Source organism: Oncorhynchus gorbuscha, linkage group LG12 (assembly GCF_021184085.1).
Source record: "Oncorhynchus gorbuscha isolate QuinsamMale2020 ecotype Even-year linkage group LG12, OgorEven_v1.0, whole genome shotgun sequence".
Taxonomy (NCBI): Eukaryota; Metazoa; Chordata; class Actinopteri; order Salmoniformes; family Salmonidae; genus Oncorhynchus; species Oncorhynchus gorbuscha.
The window spans coordinates 46,209,724-46,232,834 of record NC_060184.1 but is presented as its reverse complement, the minus strand read 5'-3'; the positions used below and the strand labels follow the sequence as shown (position 1 = coordinate 46,232,834).

At 43.4% G+C, this 23,111-nt stretch overlaps 1 protein-coding gene across 2 annotated transcripts in view; it reads right to left on the bottom strand.

The window, feature by feature from the left end:
• Positions 1-3,302: 3,302 nt before the first annotated feature.
• LOC123991070 (CYFIP-related Rac1 interactor B-like) overlaps positions 3,303-23,111 on the bottom strand; it is a 59,017-nt gene continuing 39,208 nt past the window's right edge. Inside the window, exons 6-12 of one of the 2 annotated variants that reach the window (XM_046292246.1) lie at positions 15,927-16,066; positions 12,088-12,165; positions 10,600-10,716; positions 10,372-10,451; positions 4,894-5,020; positions 4,730-4,800; positions 3,303-4,087 (exon numbers count right to left, since the gene is read on the bottom strand). In XM_046292246.1, coding sequence (XP_046148202.1) covers positions 4,018-4,087; positions 4,730-4,800; positions 4,894-5,020; positions 10,372-10,451; positions 10,600-10,716; positions 12,088-12,165; positions 15,927-16,066 — 683 coding nt within the window. In that variant the 3' untranslated portion in view covers positions 3,303-4,017. The remainder of the gene's footprint in view (positions 4,088-4,729; positions 4,801-4,893; positions 5,021-10,371; positions 10,452-10,599; positions 10,717-12,087; positions 12,166-15,926; positions 16,067-23,111) is intronic. The other variant, XM_046292247.1, reaches the window with a different exon arrangement.

Sequence of the window (23,111 nt, the reverse complement as noted above, 5' to 3'; positions counted from 1 at the left end):
ACGCATTGTTTTACATTTTAACTCGCCACCTGTTGCAGAGTTATCCCTCTCGCTTGGCCAGAAAATCAAAAATTGTCTTTTTGGTCTTAATTTAAGGTTAGGTTTAGGCATAAGGTTAGCAGTGGGGTTAAGGTTAGGTTTCAAATCAGATTTTAATTAGAGGAATTGTTGAAATGGGCGTAATTTAGCCATAATAGCAACTTTGTGACTGTGTTAACTAGTGACTACTTGATCATTCTCCACATGTTTTTATAAAACGGGAAAGTCAATGAGTCAAACATGGTGACGCATTCTGTGAATGAATGGGCGGACATGGAATTTGTTTGATATCCTGTTAATATTTTCAAGGAGAGAAATAGAGAACCTGGGACTACAAGGTTCTATCTGCAAACACATGATTCTGAGATAATTGGCTTGAAAGTTGAATGGTGTCAGAAATTTGATCTTGTATTCTTTTGAACTTAACACAAACTTGGGATATGTAGAGTACATATAGGTAGAGAACATTGAACAGAACAAGGTTATGTCAATAACAAAAAGAGCACACAAAATTAGAACTGTCAACGTTGAACTAAGTGCTATGAAAGGGAAGTCAAATTCAAACATTCAAGAATCCGACATGATATTAAACCATTTGTTCTGGCCTCAAATCACTACTTCTTTGACGTTTTCTCATCAGTGTCCTTCAAAAAATACATGAAGAAATCAAAATGATGGCAAAAAATATAAAATGGCTCCTTTATCTAGGAGCCAGATTCAATAAAACCTGCATTAGCAATGTTTATGAAGCATCTTTCTTTAGACAACTACAACTTGCGCCAACACATATTTTTCAGAACTGGAAGCGTCGACCTGCTGTGAGTAAAATAATGTCACACTATGTCTTATTTATCAAGCGTCTCAAAGTATGAGTGCTGATCCAGGTTCAGGTCCCCCCTATCCATGTAATCATATTCATTGTGATCCACAAGGCAAAACTGATCCTAAATCAGCACTCCTACTCTTAGGCCCCTGGTCTAAATCAGTTACCAAGAATAGCAACGACCAAACATTGCAGATCCCGAGGACCAGAGTTACCCAACCATGCCTTATACTGAAGAAATGGTGACCTCTTCTGGCCCTGCCTTCCCATGTGTTGTGTGTGGATAGACTAACTGGTGGGGGCTAATATAGCTTTGACTGACTCATCTGTTGTTTCCCTAGCAGTTTATTGCCGTTCCATTAAACTGGAACCTCCATAATATAGTCTTTTTGGTGAGTCAAACGTCCCGTAATGTACACTACATGACCAAAAGTATATGGACACCAGCTCATCGAACATCTCATTCCAAAATCATGGGCATTAAAATGAAGTTGGTCCCCACTTTGCTGCTATAACAGCCTCGACTCTTTTGGGAAGGTTTTCCACTACATGTTGGAACAATCATCAAATCAAATCAAATGTATTTATATAGCCCTTCGTACATCAGCTGATATCTCAAAGTGCTGTACAGAAACCCAGCCTAAAACCCCAAACAGCAAGCAATGCAGGTGTAGAAGCACGGTGGCTAGGAAAAACTCCCTAGAAAGGCCAAAACCTAGGAAGAAACCTAGGAACCAGGCTATGTGGGGTGGCCAGTCCTCTTCTGGCTGTGCCGGGTGGAGATTATAACAGAACATGGCCAAGATGTTCAAATGTTCATAAATGACCAGCATGGTTGAATAATAATAAGGCAGAACAGTTGAAACTGGAGCAGCAGCATGGCCAGGTGGACTGGGGACAGCAAGGAGTCATCATGTCAGGTAGTCCTGGGGCATGATCCTAGGTCTCAGGTCCTCCGAGAGAGAGAAAGAAAGAGAGAAGGAGAGAATTAGAAAACGCACTTAGATTCACACAGGACACCGTATAGGACAGGAGAAGTACTCCAGATATAACAAACTGACCCTAGCCCCACGACACAAACTACTGCAGCATAAATACTGGAGGCTGAGACAGAACAATGCTGCGGGGACTAGCTTCCAATCAGCCACAAGAGCATTAGTGAGGTCGGGCACTGATATTGGGCAATTGAACCTGACTCGCAGTCAGCATTCCAATTCATCCCAAAGGTGTTCGATGGGGTTCAGGTAATATATAATAATATAATAATAATATATGCCATTTAGCAGACGCTTTTATCCAAAGCGACTTACAGTCATGTGTGCATACATTCTACGTATGGGTGGTCCCGGGAATCGAACCCACTACCCTGGCGTTACAAGCGCCATGCTCTACCAACTGAGCTACAGAAGGACCAGGGCTCTGTGTAGGCCAGTCAAGTTCTTCCACACCGGTCTCGACAAACCATTTCTGTATTGTCCTCGCTTTGTGCATTGGGGGGGTTGTCATGCTGAAACAGGAAAGGGCCTTCCCCAAACTGTTTCCACAAAGTTAGAAGCACAGAATCATCTAGAATGTCATTGTATGCTGTGGCATTAAGAGTTCCTTTCACTGGAACTAAGGGGCCTAGCCCATACCATAGAAAACAGCCCCAGACCATTATTCCTCATCCAAAAAAACTTTACAGTTGGCACTATGCATTGGGGCAGGTAGCGTTCGCCTGGCATCCGCCAAACACAGATTTGTCCGTCGTACTGCCAGATGGTGAAGCGTGATTCATCACCCCAAAGAACGCGTTTCCACTGCTAAAGAGTCCATTGGCGGCGAGCTTTACACCACTCCAATCGACACTTGGCATTGCGCATGGTGATCTTAGGCTTGTGTGCGGCTGTTTGGCCATGGAAACTCATTTCATGAAGTTCCTGACAAACAATGATTGTGCTGACATTGCTTCCAGAGGCAGTTTGAAACCCGGTAGTGAGTGTTGCAACCAAGGACAGACGATTTGCACTATGTGCTTCAGCACTTGGTGGTCCCGTTCTGTGAGATGTGTGGCCTACCACTTTGTGGGCTTTCCTAGACTTTTCCATTTCACAATAACAGCACTTACAGTTGACTGGGGAAGCTCTAGCAGGGCATACATTTGACGATCTGACTTGTTAAAAAGGTGGCATCCTATGACGGTGCCATGTTTATAGTCACTGAGCTCTTCAGTAAGGCCATTCTACTGAATGTTGGTCTATGGAGATTGCATTGCTGTGTGCTCAAATTTACACACCTGTCAGTAACAGGTGTGGCTGAAATAGCCGAATACATTATTTTGAAGGGGTGTCCGCATACCTTTGTATATATAGTGTATTTCGTTGTCTATAAAATGTTTTTCTTGCTCTAACTAAATTTGACTACAAGGTGTTTTCTAGAAAAGATGCAGGGTAAGCACAGAGTCATTTGTAGAAAACAAGAGTTCTCTGTTTATTTTTTCCAGCGGCAACATACTGTCAACAACAGTACAGACTCACAACTTTAAATTGATTTGCACACATCGCAGTTTGAAATGTCCAAATTAAAAATACAACACAACTATGAAAAATAGCATACCCTCAAATCACACTCAAAACCTATAAAAAATATAAAACATTAACAGTACTATGTTTTTAATCATCTTAATTCGGACAAGTACCATTCAGAGAACAAAACATTGAACACAACTGAGCAGACAAATAAAACTTGAACCATACTTTTTTTAAATAGAAGAAATGTCATTTCGTCATGCAGAAGATGTAACATTAAATAATAAATCAAAACAAAAAGAATATATATTTCTCTATATAGCTCTCTTTTTAAAATGTTCAAGTCAAAGCACTTCCATCTCTTACACAGGGAAAAACTCAAATCATTAAAAAAAACAGAACCCACAATGCTTTCATAGCTGCCATCTTGTTGTATGGCCTTCATCGAACATATTTAAATCTCAGCAACATCTTTGTGGCACATAAAATACGTGCATAATGGCAGTAGCATTTTGCATTATAAAAAAAGTGCAGCTCTTTCTCCATTTAAAATCAAACAAAACATTCTGTGCACCGACGTCGTTGGGAGAGGGCATCGATGTTTCCCGAAACCGGCATGAGGCGAGCGGTTGTACCAGGGTTTCAGTCCTACTGCTGCTGCAGCATGCTCTTGATTGTTTTGTTGGTCGTTTCGTCATTCAAATGCTTGGTTGTGTACCTGCGAGAGACAGATGAATAGACAGAACAGACAGAGCGATCAGTGCCAGGATCTGTGACCGTAACACGACTGCTCTTGCAGAGAGTGTGAGAAAGCCTTGATGACAGTATCACAGCTCTGAACGTTGATTTCCAGTCTGGCGTTCTCCTCTCAGAGACAGATGTGCAATCCCAGAAAGACAGAAAGAAAGAGAAAAGAGGGCTGGAGGCTTTGACCTAGGAGTGACCTCACGTGACTGGAAGAGAGTGACTGAGCGTGCCCGAAGGACCTGGTGATGTGCAGATGTGGTTAACACGAAAATGGCCGTCTCAGCTGCGAACAGCTGCGAGAGCGTGAGCCACTAAGATTTAAGAAGAGGGCAGGGCACCGGGGCTCAAAGAAATGTAATTCTCTCTGATCTTCACAATTCTAAAACTGTGGGATTCCACATTTCACATAAACAACATATTATTTTAATACCTCTTAACGTGTTGAAAAAAAAACGGAATAATGAAGGAAAAGTGGCCAAATATGGCTGTATATAGTAAGTATGCTACTACTGTCTGTTAAAGTGTGAGAAGAAAAAGGTTGCAACAGTATTCTGTAAAACATATTCTCTGTTAAAGAAAAGCATTGTTCAGCTATAGACAAGGTGGGCCTTACCTGAGAGCATTTAAAAGGCCTTCTACGCTGTTGGGCGGTTGATCTCGGAGGACCTTGATGCACCCTTTCATCTGTGAAGCAGAAAACACCATGTTGAGATGAATCAGTGTTGTGCTTGTGTGTGGCCAATCCTCTGGGACTGGGAGCCTCCACCCTGCACTCACATCAATCTTGGAAGACTTGGAGAAGGCTCCGACAGGATGCACATAGTCATAGAGAATGATGACGCCAACCATGACGCGCAGGCAGAACGAAACCGTCTCCTCACTGGTGAAGCGGCTACGGTACTCCCTGGAAACACAGAAAGGCAAGGAGATTGCTGATCAGGGATAATGTTTTCCCTGTCCATATAATAGAAAGTCCAATCAAAAACACATCTTTTGACCAATGGGTCAAATAATATGCTAATGGTCTAAACCTCATGTCTCTATCATAAAGTTATTTGAGTTTTTACCCTTGTAGGATGTCCAAAATTAGGGTGACTAAATCAATGGAGGCCAGAGAAAGAAAGTGGTTAAAAATCAGGAAAATCATAATGTCAGTTACACTGTGCAAGAATTAAGGTCAACTGAGGACATAAAACACTATAAAAGCTAAGATCGATATCAATTTTGAGACATGACATGTAGAATTTTCATATTTTAGTGTACACTTTTCATATTAATGCAAAATTCCTGTTGTTTTTTTGAAGAGTTCTCACAAAAACAAGCGTATCTCTGTGAAATGTCAATGGAGCACTGAGCGTACATCAAGCTTTCATTTTCAAAGCTTTTTACAGTAAATTAATTTCTTGTCATGTTCATTTCGCTATTTACAACCCACAAAAACAACTTTGCAGATGACCACCACAACATGAAAAATCCTAAAAGTTGCTGCTCAGAGCTTTGTGATTATTATCGGATGTATTAGGTTATGAAAACTTTTTTGTAGATATAATGTTAATGATACGTAAGAGAAAGACAACACTGAACAATTCAGCACATGAACATGATATTTGTCTAAGTAACATTTATTTTCTAACATAAAGATGTGAAATTTCATCACCAAAGTACATTTTTCACCCGCTCTGTGCAGAGTGGATGGACACCCTACACCAGGGTTCCCCAACTGGCGGGAAATTTTATTTGGCCCCTCAAGTTTTTTGTGGGACATATAATATTGTAAAAACATTAGCAAATCAGCTCGAATCAGGTGTTGGAACCGGTTCAGGGAACAGAAACGAAAAACGAAAAGTACAACATTAACATTCTGTTAAAATGTTTGTTTGTATCCTGTTTAGTGAATAATTACTGTGAGTATTAATGGAGTTTGGGCCAAAAGATTGTGTACAGTGCCATGCAAAAGTATTCATGCCCCATGGCGTTTTTCCTATTGTGTTGCATTACAACCTGTAAATTTATTGTTATTTGTACTTCATGTAATGTAACAAAATAGTCTAAATTGGTGAAGTTCAAATTTTAAAAATGACTTCTTTCAAAAAAATAAAAAATGGAAAAGTGGTGCGTGCAGATGTAGTCACCTCCTTTGCTATGAAGCCCCGAAATAAGATCTGGTGCAACCAATTACCTTCAGAAGTCACATAATTAGTTAAATAAAGTCCAACTGTGTGCAATCTAAGTGTCACATGATCTGTCACATAATCTCAGTATATTTTCACCTGTACTGAAAGGCCCCAGAGTCTGCAACACCACAAAGCAAGTTGCACCACCAAGCAAGGGGCACCACCAGGCAAGCGGCACCACCAAGCAAGCGGCACCACCAAGCAAGCGGCACCACCAAGCAAGCGGCACCACCAAGCAAGCGGCACCACCAAGCAAGCGGCACCATGAAGACCAAGGAGCTCTCCAAACAGGTCAAGGACAAAAGTACAGATCAGGGTTGGGTTATAAAAAAATATCAGAAACTTTGAACATCCCACGGAACACCATTAAATCCATTATTTAACAAATTGTTTAAAAAAATGAAAGAATATGGCACCACAACAAACCTACCAAGAGAGGGCCGCCCACCAAAACTCACAGACCAGGCAAGGAGGGCATTAAATCAGAGAGGCAAAAAAGAGACCAAAGATAACCTTGAAGAGCTGCAAAGCTTCACAGCGGAGATTGGAGTACCTGTCCATAGGACCACTTTAAGCCGTACACAGAGCTGGGCTTTACAGAAGAGTGGCCAGAAGAAAATAAGCACGTGGGAGACTCCCCAAACATATGGAAGAAGGTACTCTGGTCAGATGAGACTAAAATTCAGCTTTTTGGCCATCAAGGAAAACACTATGTCTGGCACAAACCCAACACCTCTCATCACCCCGAGAACACCATCCCCTGTGGGGATGTTTTTCATAAGAAGGGACTTGGAAACTGGTCAGAATTGAAGGAATGACAGATTCTTGAGGGAAACCTGTTTCAGTCTTCCATAGATTTGAGACTGGGACAGCGGCTCACCTCCCAGCAGGACAATGACCCTAAGCATACTGCTAAAGCAACACTCGAGTACACCAGAAGAAACCCATCCAACTTGAAGGAGCTGGAGCAGTTTTGCCTTGAAGAATGGGCAAAAATCCCAGTGGCTAGATGTGCCAAGCTTATAGAGACATACCCCAAGAGACTTGCAGCTGTAATTAATGCAAAAAGTGGCTCTACAAAGTGTTGACCTTAGGGGGTGAATAGTTATGCACGTTCAAGTTCTGTTTTTTTGTCTTATTTCGTGTTTGTTTCACAAAATATTTTGCATCTTCAAAGTGGTAGGCATGCTGTGTAAATCAAATAATTACAACCACCCCCCCCCCCCAAATTTTAAAATTCTATTTTAATTCCAGGATGTAAGGCAACAAAATAGGAAAAATGCCAAGGGAGTGAATACTTTAGCAAACCACTGTATGATAATTTGGAAAGGTTGACCTAATCAGATAAGAGGACATTTCCTAGGATCAAAGAGCAGAGTCAGGCCCAGAATGAAGATGGATGCGGTGTGATTCTGACATCTAGCTAAACAAAGAAAGGACCATGGACATACTACAGGGGGGATAAAGAAACTCAGTGGGGTCATAAAATGTATAGCTGGGAAGGTGACAACTACAAGAGGGTGGTGACCAAAAGAAGGGAAGAGTATAAGATTTGTTGTGAACTTTCGAAATATATGGACTCAGCTGACGGCATCCTTGGTAATGAACACTTAACTTGAGCTTTTGGGTCTCAATTCCATATTGTAAAGAGGTTGCAATAGCAATTTTGTTTTTGACAATGGGAACCGGTTAATAATGTTATTTAATGTTACGGGATTATTATTTTTTCTTTCCCCTAAGAGGGGCTTTTGATAGGCTCTTTGTGTTTTTTTGGTGGAACTGAAAAAAATGTCCGGAACATAAAATAACGTTATTAAAAGGTTCCCATGCTTTGAAAAGAATGGTTCTGTTATAGAACAGTATGGATCACTGTTCTGATTCTGTTCCTAAAAATGTTTTGATCTTTTACGTTTGTTCCCTAAACCGGTTCCAAATATTTGTATGAACATAAGATTCAACAACTGAGACATAAACTGAACAAGTTCCATAGACATGTGACTAACAGAAATGGACTAACGTGTCTCTAAACAAAGGGGAGGGGGGGTCAAAATAAGTAACAGTCAGTATCTGGAATGGCCACCAGCTGCATTAAGTACTGCAGTGCATCTCCTCCTCATGGACTGCACCAGATTTGCCAGTTCTTGCTGTGAGATGTTACCCCATTCTTCCACCAAGGTACCTGCAAGTTCCTGGACATTTCTGGGGGGAATGGCCCTAGCCCTCACCCTCCGATCCAACAGGTCCCAGACGTGCTTAATGGGATTGAGATCCAGGCTCTTCGCTGGCCATGGCAGAACACCGACATTCCTGTCTTCTAGGAAATCACCCACAGAACAAGCAGTATGGCTGGTTGTATGGCTGTGAGGGGAACGGCACCTCAGTACCTCCAGGCTCTGATCAGGCCCTTACACCCAAACAAGGGCACTGCGTTCATCCACCTCTGGCCTGCTCGCCTCCCTACCACTGAGGAAGTACAGCTCCCGCTCAGCCCAGTCAAAACTGTTCGCTGCTCTGGCCCCCCAATGGTGGAACAAACTCCCTCACGACGCCAGGACAGCGGAGTCAATCACCACCTTCCGGAGACACCTGAAACCCCACCTCTTTAAGGAAAACCTAGGATAGGATAAGTAATCCCTCTCACCCCCCCACCCCTTTAAGATTTAGAAGCACTATTGTAAAGTGACTGTTCCACTAGATGTCTTAAGGTGAATGCACCAATTTGTAAGTCGCTCTGGATAAGAGCGTCTGCTAAATGACTTAAATGTAAATGTAAATGTATTGTCATGCTGGAGGGTCATGTCAGGATGAGCCTGCAGGAAGGGTACCAAATGAGGGAGGAGGATGTCTTCCCTGTAACGCACAGCTTTGAGATTGCCTGCAATGACAACAAGCTAAGTCTGATGATGCTGTGACACACCGCCCCAGACCATGACGGACCCTCCACCTCCAAATCGATCCCGCTCCAGAGTACAGGCCTCGGTGTAACGCTCATTCCTTTGACGATAAACGCAAATCCGATCATCACCCCTGGTGAGACAAAACCACGACTCGTCAGTGAAGAGCACTTTTTGCTAGTCCTGTCTGGTCCAGTGACGGTGGGTTTGTGCCCATAGGCGACGTTGTTGCCGGTAATGTCTGGCGAGGACCTGCCTTACAACAGGCCTACAAGCCCTCAGTCCAGCGTCTCTCAGCCTATTGTGGACAGTCTGAGCACTGATGGAGGGATTGCGTTATTGGTGTAACTCGGGCAGTTGTTGCCATCCTGTACCTGTCCCGCAGGTGTGATGTTCGGATGTACCGATCCTGTGCAGGTGTTGTTACACGTGGTCTTCCACTGCGAGGATGATCAGCTGTCCGTCCTGCCTCCCTGTAGCACTGTCTTATGCGCCCCACAGTACAGACATTGCAATTTATTGCCCTGGCCACATCTGCAGTCCTTATACCTCCTTGCAGCATGTCTAAAGCAACATTCACGCAGATGAGCAGGGACCCTGCGCATCTTTCTTTTGGTGTTTTTCAGAGTCAGTAGAAAGGCCTCTTTCGTGTCCTATGTTTTCATAACTATGACCTTAATTGCCTACTGTCTGTAAGCTGTTAGTGTCTAAACGACCGTTCCACAGGTGCATGTTCATTCATTGTTTATGGTTCATTGAACAAGCATGGGAAACAGTGTTTAAACCCGTTACAATGAAAATCTGTGAAGTTATATTTGGATTTTTACGAATTATCTTTGAAAGACAGGGTCCTGAAAAGGGGACATTTCTTTTTTTGCTGAGTTTATGTGATCGTATACAAATGTAAGCAAGGTTTGAAATTATAATTTTTTTGTTAAATATTATAATTCAAATTCTTTGTAATTATGTTCCGGTCTCCTGCCCATCCGCTCAATAAAAAAAACGGCCTGTGGCTGAGTCTAGTTGATGATCTCTGCCTTATACGATTGTCCTTATGATCTTAAAGGCAAAACTGATCATAGATCAGCACTCCTCCTCTGAGAAACTAAGAATATGGGCCCAGATCCACGATTCTGCAGACATTGACATTGTCTTGATTTAGTGAGGAAGTGGATGGGATCACTTACGGCGTTTCCAACATGACTTTGCACACACTCGCCATCGTGCTTAAGCAGTCTGTCGTGTTCTCGATGGGCAAGTTCTTATTCTAGGCCAACAGAAAGAGAGACGGGATGTTTTTTTTCTACAGTAAAGCACATTGTTGCATTGGTCACTTCAATTATTGATGGGCAATGTGTCAGATATTAAGGTTGTTAAGTAAGGAAGCTGTGAAACCACTTTCGATGGGATCTTACCTCTGAGACAAACTTTGTCGTGCCGTCGCTTAACGTCTTCAACATGGGCGTGGCATCGGCGTAGAACAGAGATATCCGATTGGCCAGCTCGTTGTTGACTTCTTTCTCCCCCTCTGTCTGAAAAACCAAGGAACAGTTCATCAATGTTGTCACTTTACAAACATTGAATATTATGGAGAAAGTAGATGCTGGTAGAGAAATACTGTATATTCAGTAACGGTAAGGAGATTATTTTTCTGCCTTAAAGACAAAACCTTTATTCTCTAATGCGGAATAATATGAATAATCCTCTGGGACGTCAAGACGTGTCACATAAAAAAGTATCACATTTGAATAAGAACTAATATCTCTTCTGGTGGAAAATACAAGTGTTGTGTCTTTGTATAAAATGTCTGAGCGATTCCAGTAGACAGTGCCTTGAACGCTGAGAATTAAGTAATGCTCCACTGTACTGCTGGGCTGGAGAAAGTTTTCAGCGCCTGGCTATGGATAGACAGCGTCCCAAATGGCACTCCATTACCTACATAATGCACTTCTTTTGACCAGATCCCCATGGGCGCTGATCAAAAGTAGTGCACTTTATAGGGAATAAAGTTGTGTCATTTGAGAGGTGCGCGTCTTGAGAACACGGGCAGATTGCGTTTACTATATTCACTAAAGAACTACTGAAAAAATGCAGACCTTTCTAACATGTCCTTGGTCCAATTGAGAATGGTATACTTGCTGTCATTTTGAGGTAGGGCTGTGAGGAGATAGGAGGCTGAATTGTCCTTTAGACGCCTGCCATGCTATCGCAAGAAGACATCTCATCTGAATAATACAGCATTTCTAAAATATTCAAATATCAGGAGACAAAATACTGACCCCTGAGGTACATGGGGTTTAGAGATGATACAATTAACTTGTACTGCCTTTAAATGTATTTATGATAGACTTAGTGCAAGATCTACTCATGAAATAGTTATCATATAGCCCATAATGACCCCATATAGCCTGTAATGTTAATGCAGGATGAACACTTGGCCCCCTGCTGAGCTTAATGAAGCGGGAAGAGGACTGGGGCACAGGGTCTGTCTGGGTGGTTTCCCTTAACACCAGTGTATCCCAGAGGGTCTGTGGTGCAGACCCCAAACTGTTCTCAGATCACGTGCGAACTGTTCCACAGAGGCCTGTGAGTCCCAGAGGGACTGAGGACATGCTACTGATCTCAGATCATGTATATGGTGCATGTCGCTCCGCTCCGCCCCCTGTGCTCCAGTGAGCGCCTCAAACTCCCTTTGAGTCCCCAGTGGCTCAAGTAAACTATTTTCAGACGCGTTGCATATGCACAAAGGCTGACATATTGTGCGTTTGTTGATGGACAATCATCTTCGTTGTCCAAAAAACGCTGACTTAATCTGTAATTTTCAGACACAAAATATCTGTGGCCATAACCTCAGGGGTAAAGGACCATCAGCCCCTCAGATTGGAGTTCAGTAGTCAGCTCACCGGTGTATTATTGATCCGCATGCGGCTCAAAGTTCTCCTGTAATAGCTGAAGTCATTCTGGATGGCAGGGTTAGTCATCTGCAACACACGGATTAACATGTACATTACAAACAGAAAACTCTCAGGACTTTCTGTGTGTGTGTGTTTCTGAAGTTAGAACAACAACTAGCATGCGGCAGCAGATGTCCAGCTCTCTGAAATAGTCCATCATGACAGGATGTTTAAGAAAACAAGGCAGATACATTGCTAGGGACGGAGATGGAATGAAAAGGACATCGATAGGAATGAATCTTCTATTTATTTATATCCCTTCATATTTCCTCGCTTGTCCTTTATAATAGGACACTTATTTTCAACTGTCAATGAATGAAATACTTGTTACTTCACTTTGGCAGTGCGGCAGTGGCTCAGTATGTTTGGAAGTATGAAAGAAGTGTCAACAACACTAAGGATGATGAGAGGCTACTGGAGATGCTATTCTGATACAGATAGTAGAGGTTAGCGATTATAATACAAACATGAGACGGTGCTCCTTACTACTGGGACCACAGACAAAGGGAGGATAGCGGTCAGAGGTCACAGGTCAGGCCATGAGGTGACACTGATATAGGGGGGAGGGAAGGGGTAGCTAGTGCCCCTACGTGATTAGCTATAGAACATCGGTGACATTCTGTGATTTGGCAACAGAACCTCAAATCTTACTTTGTCGAGTAGGCACACTCCATCTTAAATCTCTAGAGGCAATCGATGCAAACAAAGAAGCACGGCTGCCCTGCTTCCTTCCACAAAGACGATCATTAGACCTTGCCTTGAGTGGAGCTTACCTTTAATAAACCACTGGCCAATCAGTGGGCCCCATCCAGCACATCAACCTCCTGTTCCTCCAATGTGCTGAGACGCCTTCGTAATTACCCCTAGCAACACGCTATTAACCCTGGCCTGCACGAGAAGCAGGATAATCCCACCACAATAGATTGGTACCTAGTGCCAATGGCTAGTGCCATGCCAGCCCATTTCACCAGTGAGTGGCATTAAAAACACGACAGGCGGGTAGGCGGGTGGGTGTTCTAACTAGGTCAATGCCTGTCATCGGCGTATGGGGAGTGAAAAATGTATGAATGGTGCCTGGCATGACACCTTGCACCCCCTTACTTTCACGCTTTTAGTGCCCATGCAGGGTATGGGAGTACCAGGCAGGAGGGCTAGTTAATTGGGGCATCGTGACAGAGTGCCTGGGGGTGTCAGGATGCTAGTTTGAGTAGAAGTGTGTGTGTGTGTGTGTGTGTGTGTGTGTGTGTGTGTGTGTGTGTGTGTGTGTGTGTGTGTGTGTGTGTGTGTGTGTGTGTGTGTGTGTGTGTGTGTGTGTGTGTGTGTGTGTGTGTGTGTGTGTGTGTGTGTGTGTGTGTGTGTGTGTGTGTGTGTGTGTGTGTGTGTGTGTGTACATTTCACTCTGACACCTTGCGAGCTGGATTAAAACTCATTTGATTATATCTGACGTCCATTTATTAAGGACTCCCTGACACATTTGCTAGACAACTTGGCCAGGCAATTGTAAGTGGAGGATCTGTCTGTGACTCAAACAAATAGGCAATCTGTGGGTTTCTACTAGGGGTCGACCGATGATTTTTCAACGCCGATACCGATAATTGGAGGACCAAAAAAGCCGATACCGATTAAAATCGGCCAATTTTTTAACATGTATTTATTTGTAATAATGACAATTACAAAAATACTGAATGAACACTTATTTTAACTTAATATAATACATCAATAAAATCAATTTAGCCTCAAATAAAAAATGAAACATGTTCAATTTGGTTTAAATAATGCAAAAACAATGTGTTGGAGAAGAAAGTAAATGTGCAATATGTGCTATGTAAGAAAGCTAACGTTTCAGTTCCTTGCTCAGAACATGAGAACATATGAAAGCTGCTGGTTCCTTTTAACATGAGTCTTCAATATTCTCAGGTAAGAAGTTTTAGGTTGTAGTTATTATAGGAATTATAGGACTATTTCCCTCTATACCATTTGTATTTCATTAACCTTTGACTATTAGATGTTCTTATAGGCACTTTAGTATTGCCAGTGTAACAGTATAGCTTCCGTCCCTCTCCTCGCTACCTGGGCTCGAACCAGCAACACAACGACAACAGTCACCATCGAAGCAGCGTTACCCATGCAGAGCAAGGGGAACAACTACTAGAAGGCTCAGAGCGAGTGACTTTTGAAACGCTATTAGCGCGCTAACTAGCTTGCCATTTCACTTCGGTTACACCAGCCTCATCTCGGGAGTTGATAGGCATAAACAGCACAACGCTTGAAGCACAACGAAGAGCTGCTGGCAAAACGCAAAGAAAGTGCTGTTTGAATGAATGTTTACGCGCCTGCTTCTGCCTACCACCGCTCAGTCAGATACTTAGATACTTGTATGCTCAGTCAGATTATATGCACCGCAGGACACGCTAGATAATATCTAGTAATATCATCAACCATGTGTAGTTAACTAGTGATTATGATTGATTGATTGATTGTTTTTATAAGATAAGTTTAATGCTTGCTAGCAACTTACCTTGGCTTACTGCATTCGTGTAACAGGCAGTCTCCTTGTGGAGTGCAATGAGTGGTTAGAGTGTTGGACTAGTTAACTGTAAGGTTGCAAGATTGGGTCCCCCGAGCTGACAAGGTGAAAATCTGTCGTTCTGCCCCTGAACAAGGCAGTTAACCCACCATTCCTAGGCCATTGAAAGTAAGAATGTTCTTAACTGACTTTCCTAGTTCAATAAAGATTCAATTAAGGTGAAGAAAAAAAACACAAAAAAAATCGGTGTCCAAAAATACAGATTTCTGATTGTTATGAAAACTTGAAATCGTCCCTAATTAAATCGGCCATTCCGATTAACCGGTCGACCTCTAGTTTCTACCCGGGATCAACTATAAAGCATGTCACTATGTGTTGAAGACGGGAGCCCTAGCCAAGCGATGCTTCCCAAATGGCACCCTATTCCTTTAATAGTGCACTAGTTTTGACCAGAACCCTATGGACCCTGGTCAAAAGTAGTGCACTACATAGGGCATAGGGTGCCATTTGGGATGCTAGTAAAAAAAAAAAAACTAACCTACTACACTATCCTATTTGTCTCCCCATTCATTCCAGCAGTGTGTATACCGGTGAGTGGTATTCAAAGTCAGGGGTGAACTGCAATGGGATCAACCAAAATGCCCCATATTTTTTTATTTAAAAAAAAAATAATATATATATATATATATATAAATATATAAATAAGAGTACAGATTATTGTATGGGACAATACATAACATTTGAGAAAAATAATTGTATTTATTGGTTTCTTTTCATTTTGATAAGAGTTGAAAATGTAATTAGTAATGAGAATGAATTGAATTTGTTAATGGAAAAATACCCATTTTAATGTTGTGTCATTATAGATGGGGTAGGGTGGGGCCACAAGAAATTATTGCAAAATCAATTGCAGCCCCAGAAATTGTCTGAAAAAATGGGTCTGAAAAAGTTACCACTGGTGTAGACTACAGTATTATAAACCAAGTCCTCCCTAAACAGGATCCAAGTTGTATCATCTGTTCATTGGCTGAGGCTTCATGGTGTACAGCACTAACACCTAAATAACAGGGTATTAACACCTCATTATGCCAGCGAGAGTTAGCTCGCACGTTATCAGAAGGAATATGTACACTGTGTACATAATAACAACTTAACCATGCCAATAGCTTAGGATAACAACAAGGGATGGATGAAATGAGGGAAATGTGGAGACTCTGGGCTAAATTGAGTAAATGGCGGACAGAGATGTCATGGGACGTACTTTGAGCTCGTCGAAGCGCAGTGTGAAGTGCAGGATCTCGGCGAACTGCTTGGCCAGAGCCTGCTCGCGCTCCAGGTTCTGCGTGGGGTTGTCATATGTCTCGCTGGTCAGGGCTCCCAGCAGGCTGTGCAGCGCCGCCTCTGTAACACAAATCAAATCAAATTGTATTGGTAAAGGCACAGGCAACTTAGTGGATGTAAACTGCTTACCCACTGGAATTGTGATACAGTGAATTATAAGTTAAATAATCTGTCTGTAAACAATTGTTGGAAAAATTACTTGTGTCATGCACAAAGTAGATGTTCTAACCGACTTGCAAAAACTATAGTTTGTTAACAAGAAATGTGTGGAGTGGTAGAAAAATGTGTTTTAATGACTAAACATCAATATTTTGGGGCAGGAAACTCCCCAGACCTCCCAACCTGTGGTCAATCCTCAAGAAATTCTGACAAACTCCAAGCATTGATTATGGAAGAATGGGCTGCCATCAGTCAAGATGTGGCCCAGAAGTTAATTGACAGCATGCCAGGACGGATTGCAGAGGTCTTGAAAAAGAAGGGTCAACACTGCAAATATTGACTCCTTGCATCAACTTCATGTAATTGTCAATAAAAGCCTTTTGACACTTATGAAATGCTTGTAATTATACGTCAGTATTCCATAGTAACATGTGACAAAAATATCTAAAGACACTGAAGCAGCAAACTTTGTGGAAATTAATGTGTGTCATTCTCAAAATTTTTGAACACGACTGTATACAGTTGAACAGCAAAAGACCTTGTGAAGATGCTGGAGGAAACAGGTACAAAAGTATCTATATACAAAGTAAAACAAGTCCTATAATCGACACAACCTGAAAAGCCGCTCAGCAAGGAAGAAGCCACTGCTCCAAAACCACCATAAAAAGACAGACTACGGATTGCAACTGCACATGGGGACATAGATCGTACTTTTTGGAGAAATGTCCTCTGGTCTGATGAAACAAAAATAAAACTATTTGACCATAATGACCATTGTTATGTTTGGAGGAAAAAGGAGAGGCTTGCAAAGCTGAAGAACACCATCCAACTGTGAAGCACAGGGGTGGCAGCATCATGTTGTGGGGGTGCTTTGCTGCAGGAGGGACTGGTGCACTTCACAAAATAGATGGCATCATGAGGCAGGAACATTATGTGGATATATTGAAGCAACATCTCAAGACATCAGTCAGGAAGTTAAAGCTTGGTCACAATGCTACCAAATACTAATTGAGTGTATGTAAACTTCTGACCAACTGGGAATGTGATGAAAGAAATAAAAACCTGAAATAAATCACTCTACTATTATTCTGACATTTCACATTCTTAAAATAAAAAGTGGTGATCCTAACTGACCTAAGACAGGGGATTTTTACTAGGATTAAATGTCAGGAATTGTGAAAAACTGAGTTTAAATGTATTTGGCTAAGGTGTATGTAAACTTCCGACTTCAACTGTACATATGGACCAGCGATGTCAGAGCGGTATGGACTAAGACACAGTAGAATAGTATAGAATACAGTATATACATATGAGATGAGTAATGTCAGACATGTAAACATTAAGTGACTAAGGGAAGGGCTGTCTCTAGGGGTTGGGGTGGAAGGGGATGGAAAGATCACCTAATCAGATGGAGATGAGACATGAGTCTAATTATCTCATTGTAATGATAGACGTGGGAGGTGCTCCATTCATCCAGGCTTCCTGCCATTGTTTTGACAGTAAGTAAATATGAAGACTTTACATGACTTTAATGGGGTAAACTACACAGTTCTGTAGTAACAAGCTAGGTAATGGAAAATATAAAATCACTCCCCCACTAGTATCCTGGCCAGCTGTGCATTTCCCAACATTGCCTTTCTGTAAATGAGGAGAGTGACATAACGCAGTAGACACCCAAATGCTTTTCCATGTCTCAAGATAGCCAACAAAAGCACCAAGATGCTCACCATAAATAAACAATGGCAAAACCGTCCATGAGGGAAAATGTAGCTGCAGTCAGAAAGTGGAGAAGCCTTCACAGTCTAGACTCACTAAGACAACCAGATTTAATATAATGACATAACCCGGATGAGCCAAACACACACACAGTGTAATCTGGTTGCACAATAACACCACCTTCCACCTGGCTGTACATAATCGTGACTCTGATCCATTTACAACTCTTACCACTTACAGTAGAGCACAAGGACATAATACGCACCGCTATAAACCAGACAAAATTATTCTCTCTTAAGATAGACACACGGAGATCCGCAGACACACGGAGATCCGCAGACACACGGAGATCCGCAGACACACGGAGATCCGCAGACACACGGAGATCCGCAGACACACAGAGATCCGCAGACACACGGAGATCCGCAGACACACTGAGATCCGCAGACACACGGAGATCCGCAGACACACGGAGATCCGCAGACACACGGAGATCCGCAGACACACGGAGATCCGCAGACACACGGAGATCCGCAGACACACGGAGATCCGCAGACACACAGAGATCCGCAGACACACAGAGATCCGCAGACACACAGAGATCCGCAGACACACAGAGATCCGCAGACACACAGAGATCCGCAGACACACAGAGATCCGCAGACACACAGAGATCCGCAGACACACAGAGATCCGCAGACACACAGAGATCCGCAGACACACAGAGATCCGCAGACACACAGAGATCCGCAGACACACAGAGATCCGCAGACACACAGAGATCCGCAGACACACAGAGATCCGCAGACACACAGAGATCCGCAGACACACAGAGATCCGCAGACAGAGGGTTTTGCAGAGGCGGACTGCGAGCTGGCAGTGCAGTCCAGTAAATTGAGCATGTTGGCTATTCTGTAATGACCCCCCATCTGCTTGGGACAGTGCATTGCTGCTGCAGTGAGGAGGAGAGGTCTGGTTAAAAATGGCCTTAGTGATGCAACAGAAGTTGAGATGGGGCTGCTTTTATTAGGACTTGAATCGAGGCACTCTACCATGTCTGGAGTCTGGAGGATGGGGGGGGGGCGCGTCTGATCCCTTCAGGTCACGGCAGAGCAGGCGAGCGGAATGTGGGCACGTAGACTAGGCAGGCACTGCTCAGCTCTGTTCACATTGGGAGAGGAGGGGATGGGTGGCAGGGTCAGAGGGTTGGCAGGTATTCACTCCAACCCTGCCGTCAAAGGACTCCTGTCCTGGACACTTCTATTGGTGGAAGCTTAACATTTATTGAGTAATTATGCTACATCGTGCACTATTTAAAGTGCTTAAACCTGAATGATGAGTGACACAGTTACAATATTGTGGAAGGTAGTTTCTAATGTTCGGAACATACATTTCTGGGGGGGGGGTAATAACACAGAGAGGTCTGATAAAGCCATCTCTCAGCCAGCAGCCATCCTCTCTGTCTGTCTGCAGCCGAGCCGGCCTGCGGAAAAGGTCGGCGAGCATCTCTTATGTCAGGCAGGAGGCAGCTGAGGCAAAGGTGGCCCCCGGAGTCAGAGCAGTGGGGCGGACGGACGGATATGTGGGGAGACGACCTACTTCATTATATAACACACACAGATACACACAACATGGCTTTAGTGGGCTGTTGCCCACTGTGTTCATTAACTGACTGCAGTCACAGCTAGTCACCACTGTGATTAAGGGGTTAAGGTCAGCGAAGCAGCAATGGACAGACTGCTGGTCACTGGTAAGCAGACAGCACTAGGCTAGGCTAGCATCCCCTCTCTCTCTCACTCTCTCAAATCAAATTGTATTAGTCACATGCGCCGAATATGCGCCGTGTAGACCTTACAGTGAAATGCTTACTTACGAGCCCCTAACCAACAATGCTGTTCAAATTTTTGGGGGATAAGAATAAGAGATATAAGTAACAAGTAATTAAAGGGCAGCAGTAAAATAACAATAGCGAGATTATGTACAGGAGGGGTACCAATACAGAGTCAATGCATTGGGGCACTGGTAAATTGAGGTAGTATGTACATGTAGGTAGAGTTATGAAAGTGACCATGCGATAACAGAGAGTTGGAGTGGTGTAAAGAGGTGGTGGTGGGGGGGCTGCAAATAGTCTGGGTAGCCTTTTGACTAGTTGTTCAGGAGTCTTATGGCTTGGGGGTAGAAGCTGATAAGAAGCCTCTTGAACCTAGACTTGGCGCTCTGGTATCGCTTGCCGTGCGGTAGCAGAGAGAACAGTCTACGACTAGGGTAGCTGGAGTCTGACAATTTTTCTGGCCTTCCTCTGACACCGCCTGGTATAGAGGTCCTGGATGGCAGGAAGCTTGGCCCCAGTCATATACTGGGCCATTCGCACTACCCTCTGTAGTGCCTTTCCGTCTGAGGACCCATGCCAAATCTTTTCAGTCTCCTGAGGTGGAATAGATTTTGTCGTGCCCTCTTCACAACTGTCTTGGTGAGCTTGGACCATGTTAGTTTGTTGGTGATGTGGACAGCAAGGAACTTGAAGCTCTCAACCTACTCCACTGCAGCCCTGTCGATGAGAATGGGGGTGTGCTCAGTCCTCCTTTTAATGTAGTCCACAATCATCTCCTTTGTCTTGATCACGTTGAGAGAGGTTATTGTCCTGGCACCAAATGGCCAGGTCTCTAACCTCCTCCCTATAGGCTGTCTCATTGTTGTTGATGATCAAGCCTACCACTGTTGTGTCATTATCAAATTGAATGATGGTGTGCCAGGCCGTACAGTCATGAGTGAACAGGGAGTACAGGAGAAGACTGAGCACGCACCCCTGAGGGGCACCCGGGTTGAGGATCAGCGTGGCGGATGTTTTACCTTTTCATACCACCTGGGGCAGCCCGTCAGGAAGTCCAGGATTCAGTTGCAAAGGGAGGTGTTCAGTCCCAGGGTCTTTAGCTTATTCATGAGCATTGAGGGCACTATTGTGTTGAACGCTGAGCTGTAGTCAATGAATAGCAATCTCACATAGGTGTTCCTTTTGTGGGAAAGGGCAGTGTGGAGTGCAATAGAGATTCTATCATCTGTGGATCTTTTGGGGTGGTATGCAAATTGGTGTGGGCCTAGGGTTTCTGGGATGATGGTGTTGATGTGAGCCATTCAAAACATTTCATGGCTACAGATGTGAGTGCTACGCGTCAGTAGTCATTTAGGCAGGTTACTTTAATGCTCTTGGGCACAGGGACTATGGTGGTCTGCTTCAATGTTGGCATTACACAGACTCAGACAGGGAGATGTTGGCTCGTGTCACAGGGAAGCTCTCGGCTGTGCTTCCCTTTGTAGTCTGTAAAGGTTTGCAAACCCCTGCCACATCCAACGAGCGTCAGAGCCGATGTAGTACGATTCGATCTTAGTCCTGTATTGATGCTTTGCCTGTTTGATGGTTCGTCGGAGGGCATAGAGGGATTTCTTAGAAGCCCTAGCCTTTAGCTCAGTGCGGATGCTGCCTGTAATCCATGGCTTCTGGTTGGGGTATGTACGTACGGTCTCTGTGGGGACGATGTCATCGATGCACTTATTGATGAAGCATATGACTGATGTGGTGTACTCCTCAATGCCATCGGAGGAATCCCGGGAACATATTCCAGTCTGTGCTAGCAAAACAGTCCTGTAGCTTAGCATCTGCTTCCTGTGACCACTTCTTTATTGATCTAGTCACTGGTGCTTCCTGCTTTAACTTTTGCCAAATGGAGGGCGAGGGAGAGCTTTGTATGCGTCTCTGTGTGTGGAGTAAAGGTGGTCAAGAGTTCTTTTTCTTCTGGTTGCACATTTATCAGTCTTTTATACTGATAACACATTCAAACAGGTGCCATTAATACAGGTAATTAGTGGAGGACAGAGGAGCCTCTTAAAGAAGAAGTTACAGGTCTGTGAGAGCCAGAAATTGTGCTTGTTTGTAGGTGACCATTGCCAACAAAGGGTATATAACAAAGTATTGAGATAAACTTTTGTTATTGACCAAATACTTATTGTCCACCATAATTTGCAAATAAATTCTTTAAAAATCCTACAATGTGATTTTCTAGATTTTTTTTCTCATTTTGTCTGTCATAGTTGAAGTGTACCTACGATGAAAATGATAGGCCTCTCTCTTTTTAAGTGGGAGAACTTGCACAATTGGTGGCTGACTAAATACTTTTTTGTCCCACTGTAAGTTTCCCTGCATTAAAGTCCCCGGCTACTAGTAGCGCCGCCTCTGGGTTTACTTATGTTGGAATACAGCTCATTCAATGCTTTTCTTAGTGCCAGCCTCTGACTATGGTCGTATGTAAACAGCTACAAAGAATACAGATAAACTCTGTCGGTAGGTAGTGTGGTCTACAGCTTATCATGAGATACTCTACCTCAGGCGAGCAAAATACATAGACCGCCGCCCCTCGTCTTACCATACGCCGCTGTTCTATCCTGCCAGTACATCGTATAACCAGCCAGCTGTATGTTGATATTGTCGTCGTTCAGCCACGACTTCGTGAAGCATAAGATGTTACAGTTTTTAATGTCCAGTTGGTAGTTTAATCTTCCATGTAACTCGTCGATTTTATTCTCCAAAGATTGCACGTTTGCTAGCAAACGAATGGAGGGAAATGGGGGTTTATTCGATCGCCTACTAATTCTCAGAAGGCAGCCTGACCTTCGGCCCCTCTTTCTCCACCTTCTCTTCACGCAGATCACGGGGATTGGGGCCTGTTCCCGAGGAAGCAGTATATCCTTCGCATTGAGCTCATCAGAGTCATGAAAGAAAGGATTCTGCTAGTCCGTAGTGAGTAATCACGGTCCTGTGTGTTAAGAAGTTATTATCGAACATAAGAGACGGTAGCGGCAACATTATGTACAAAATAAGTTTAAAAAACAAGTTACAAACAATGCAAATAAACAAACAAAAAACCACAATCGGCTGGGGGCTCGTAAAAACGGAAGCCTTCTTCTCAGGCGCCATCTTACATTCCTTTCCATGGTAATGAGGAGTTCTCAGCTCTGGGAGGGGGTGGGTATCACATCTAGCAACGCAAGCAAGCATCCCATTGAAGATGGCTAGGAGTGTGTGCACTGTGCATGTTTGTGTGTGTGTGGTTATGCATGTTAATTTCTGCAGTTCAGCAGCTGATATCGCTGATGTGATTGCGCATACAGGCGGTTAAGGTCATGAGAGGAGTGTGTGTATCTTACATATAACCACTAGAGAAGCTGTAGCTAGTGA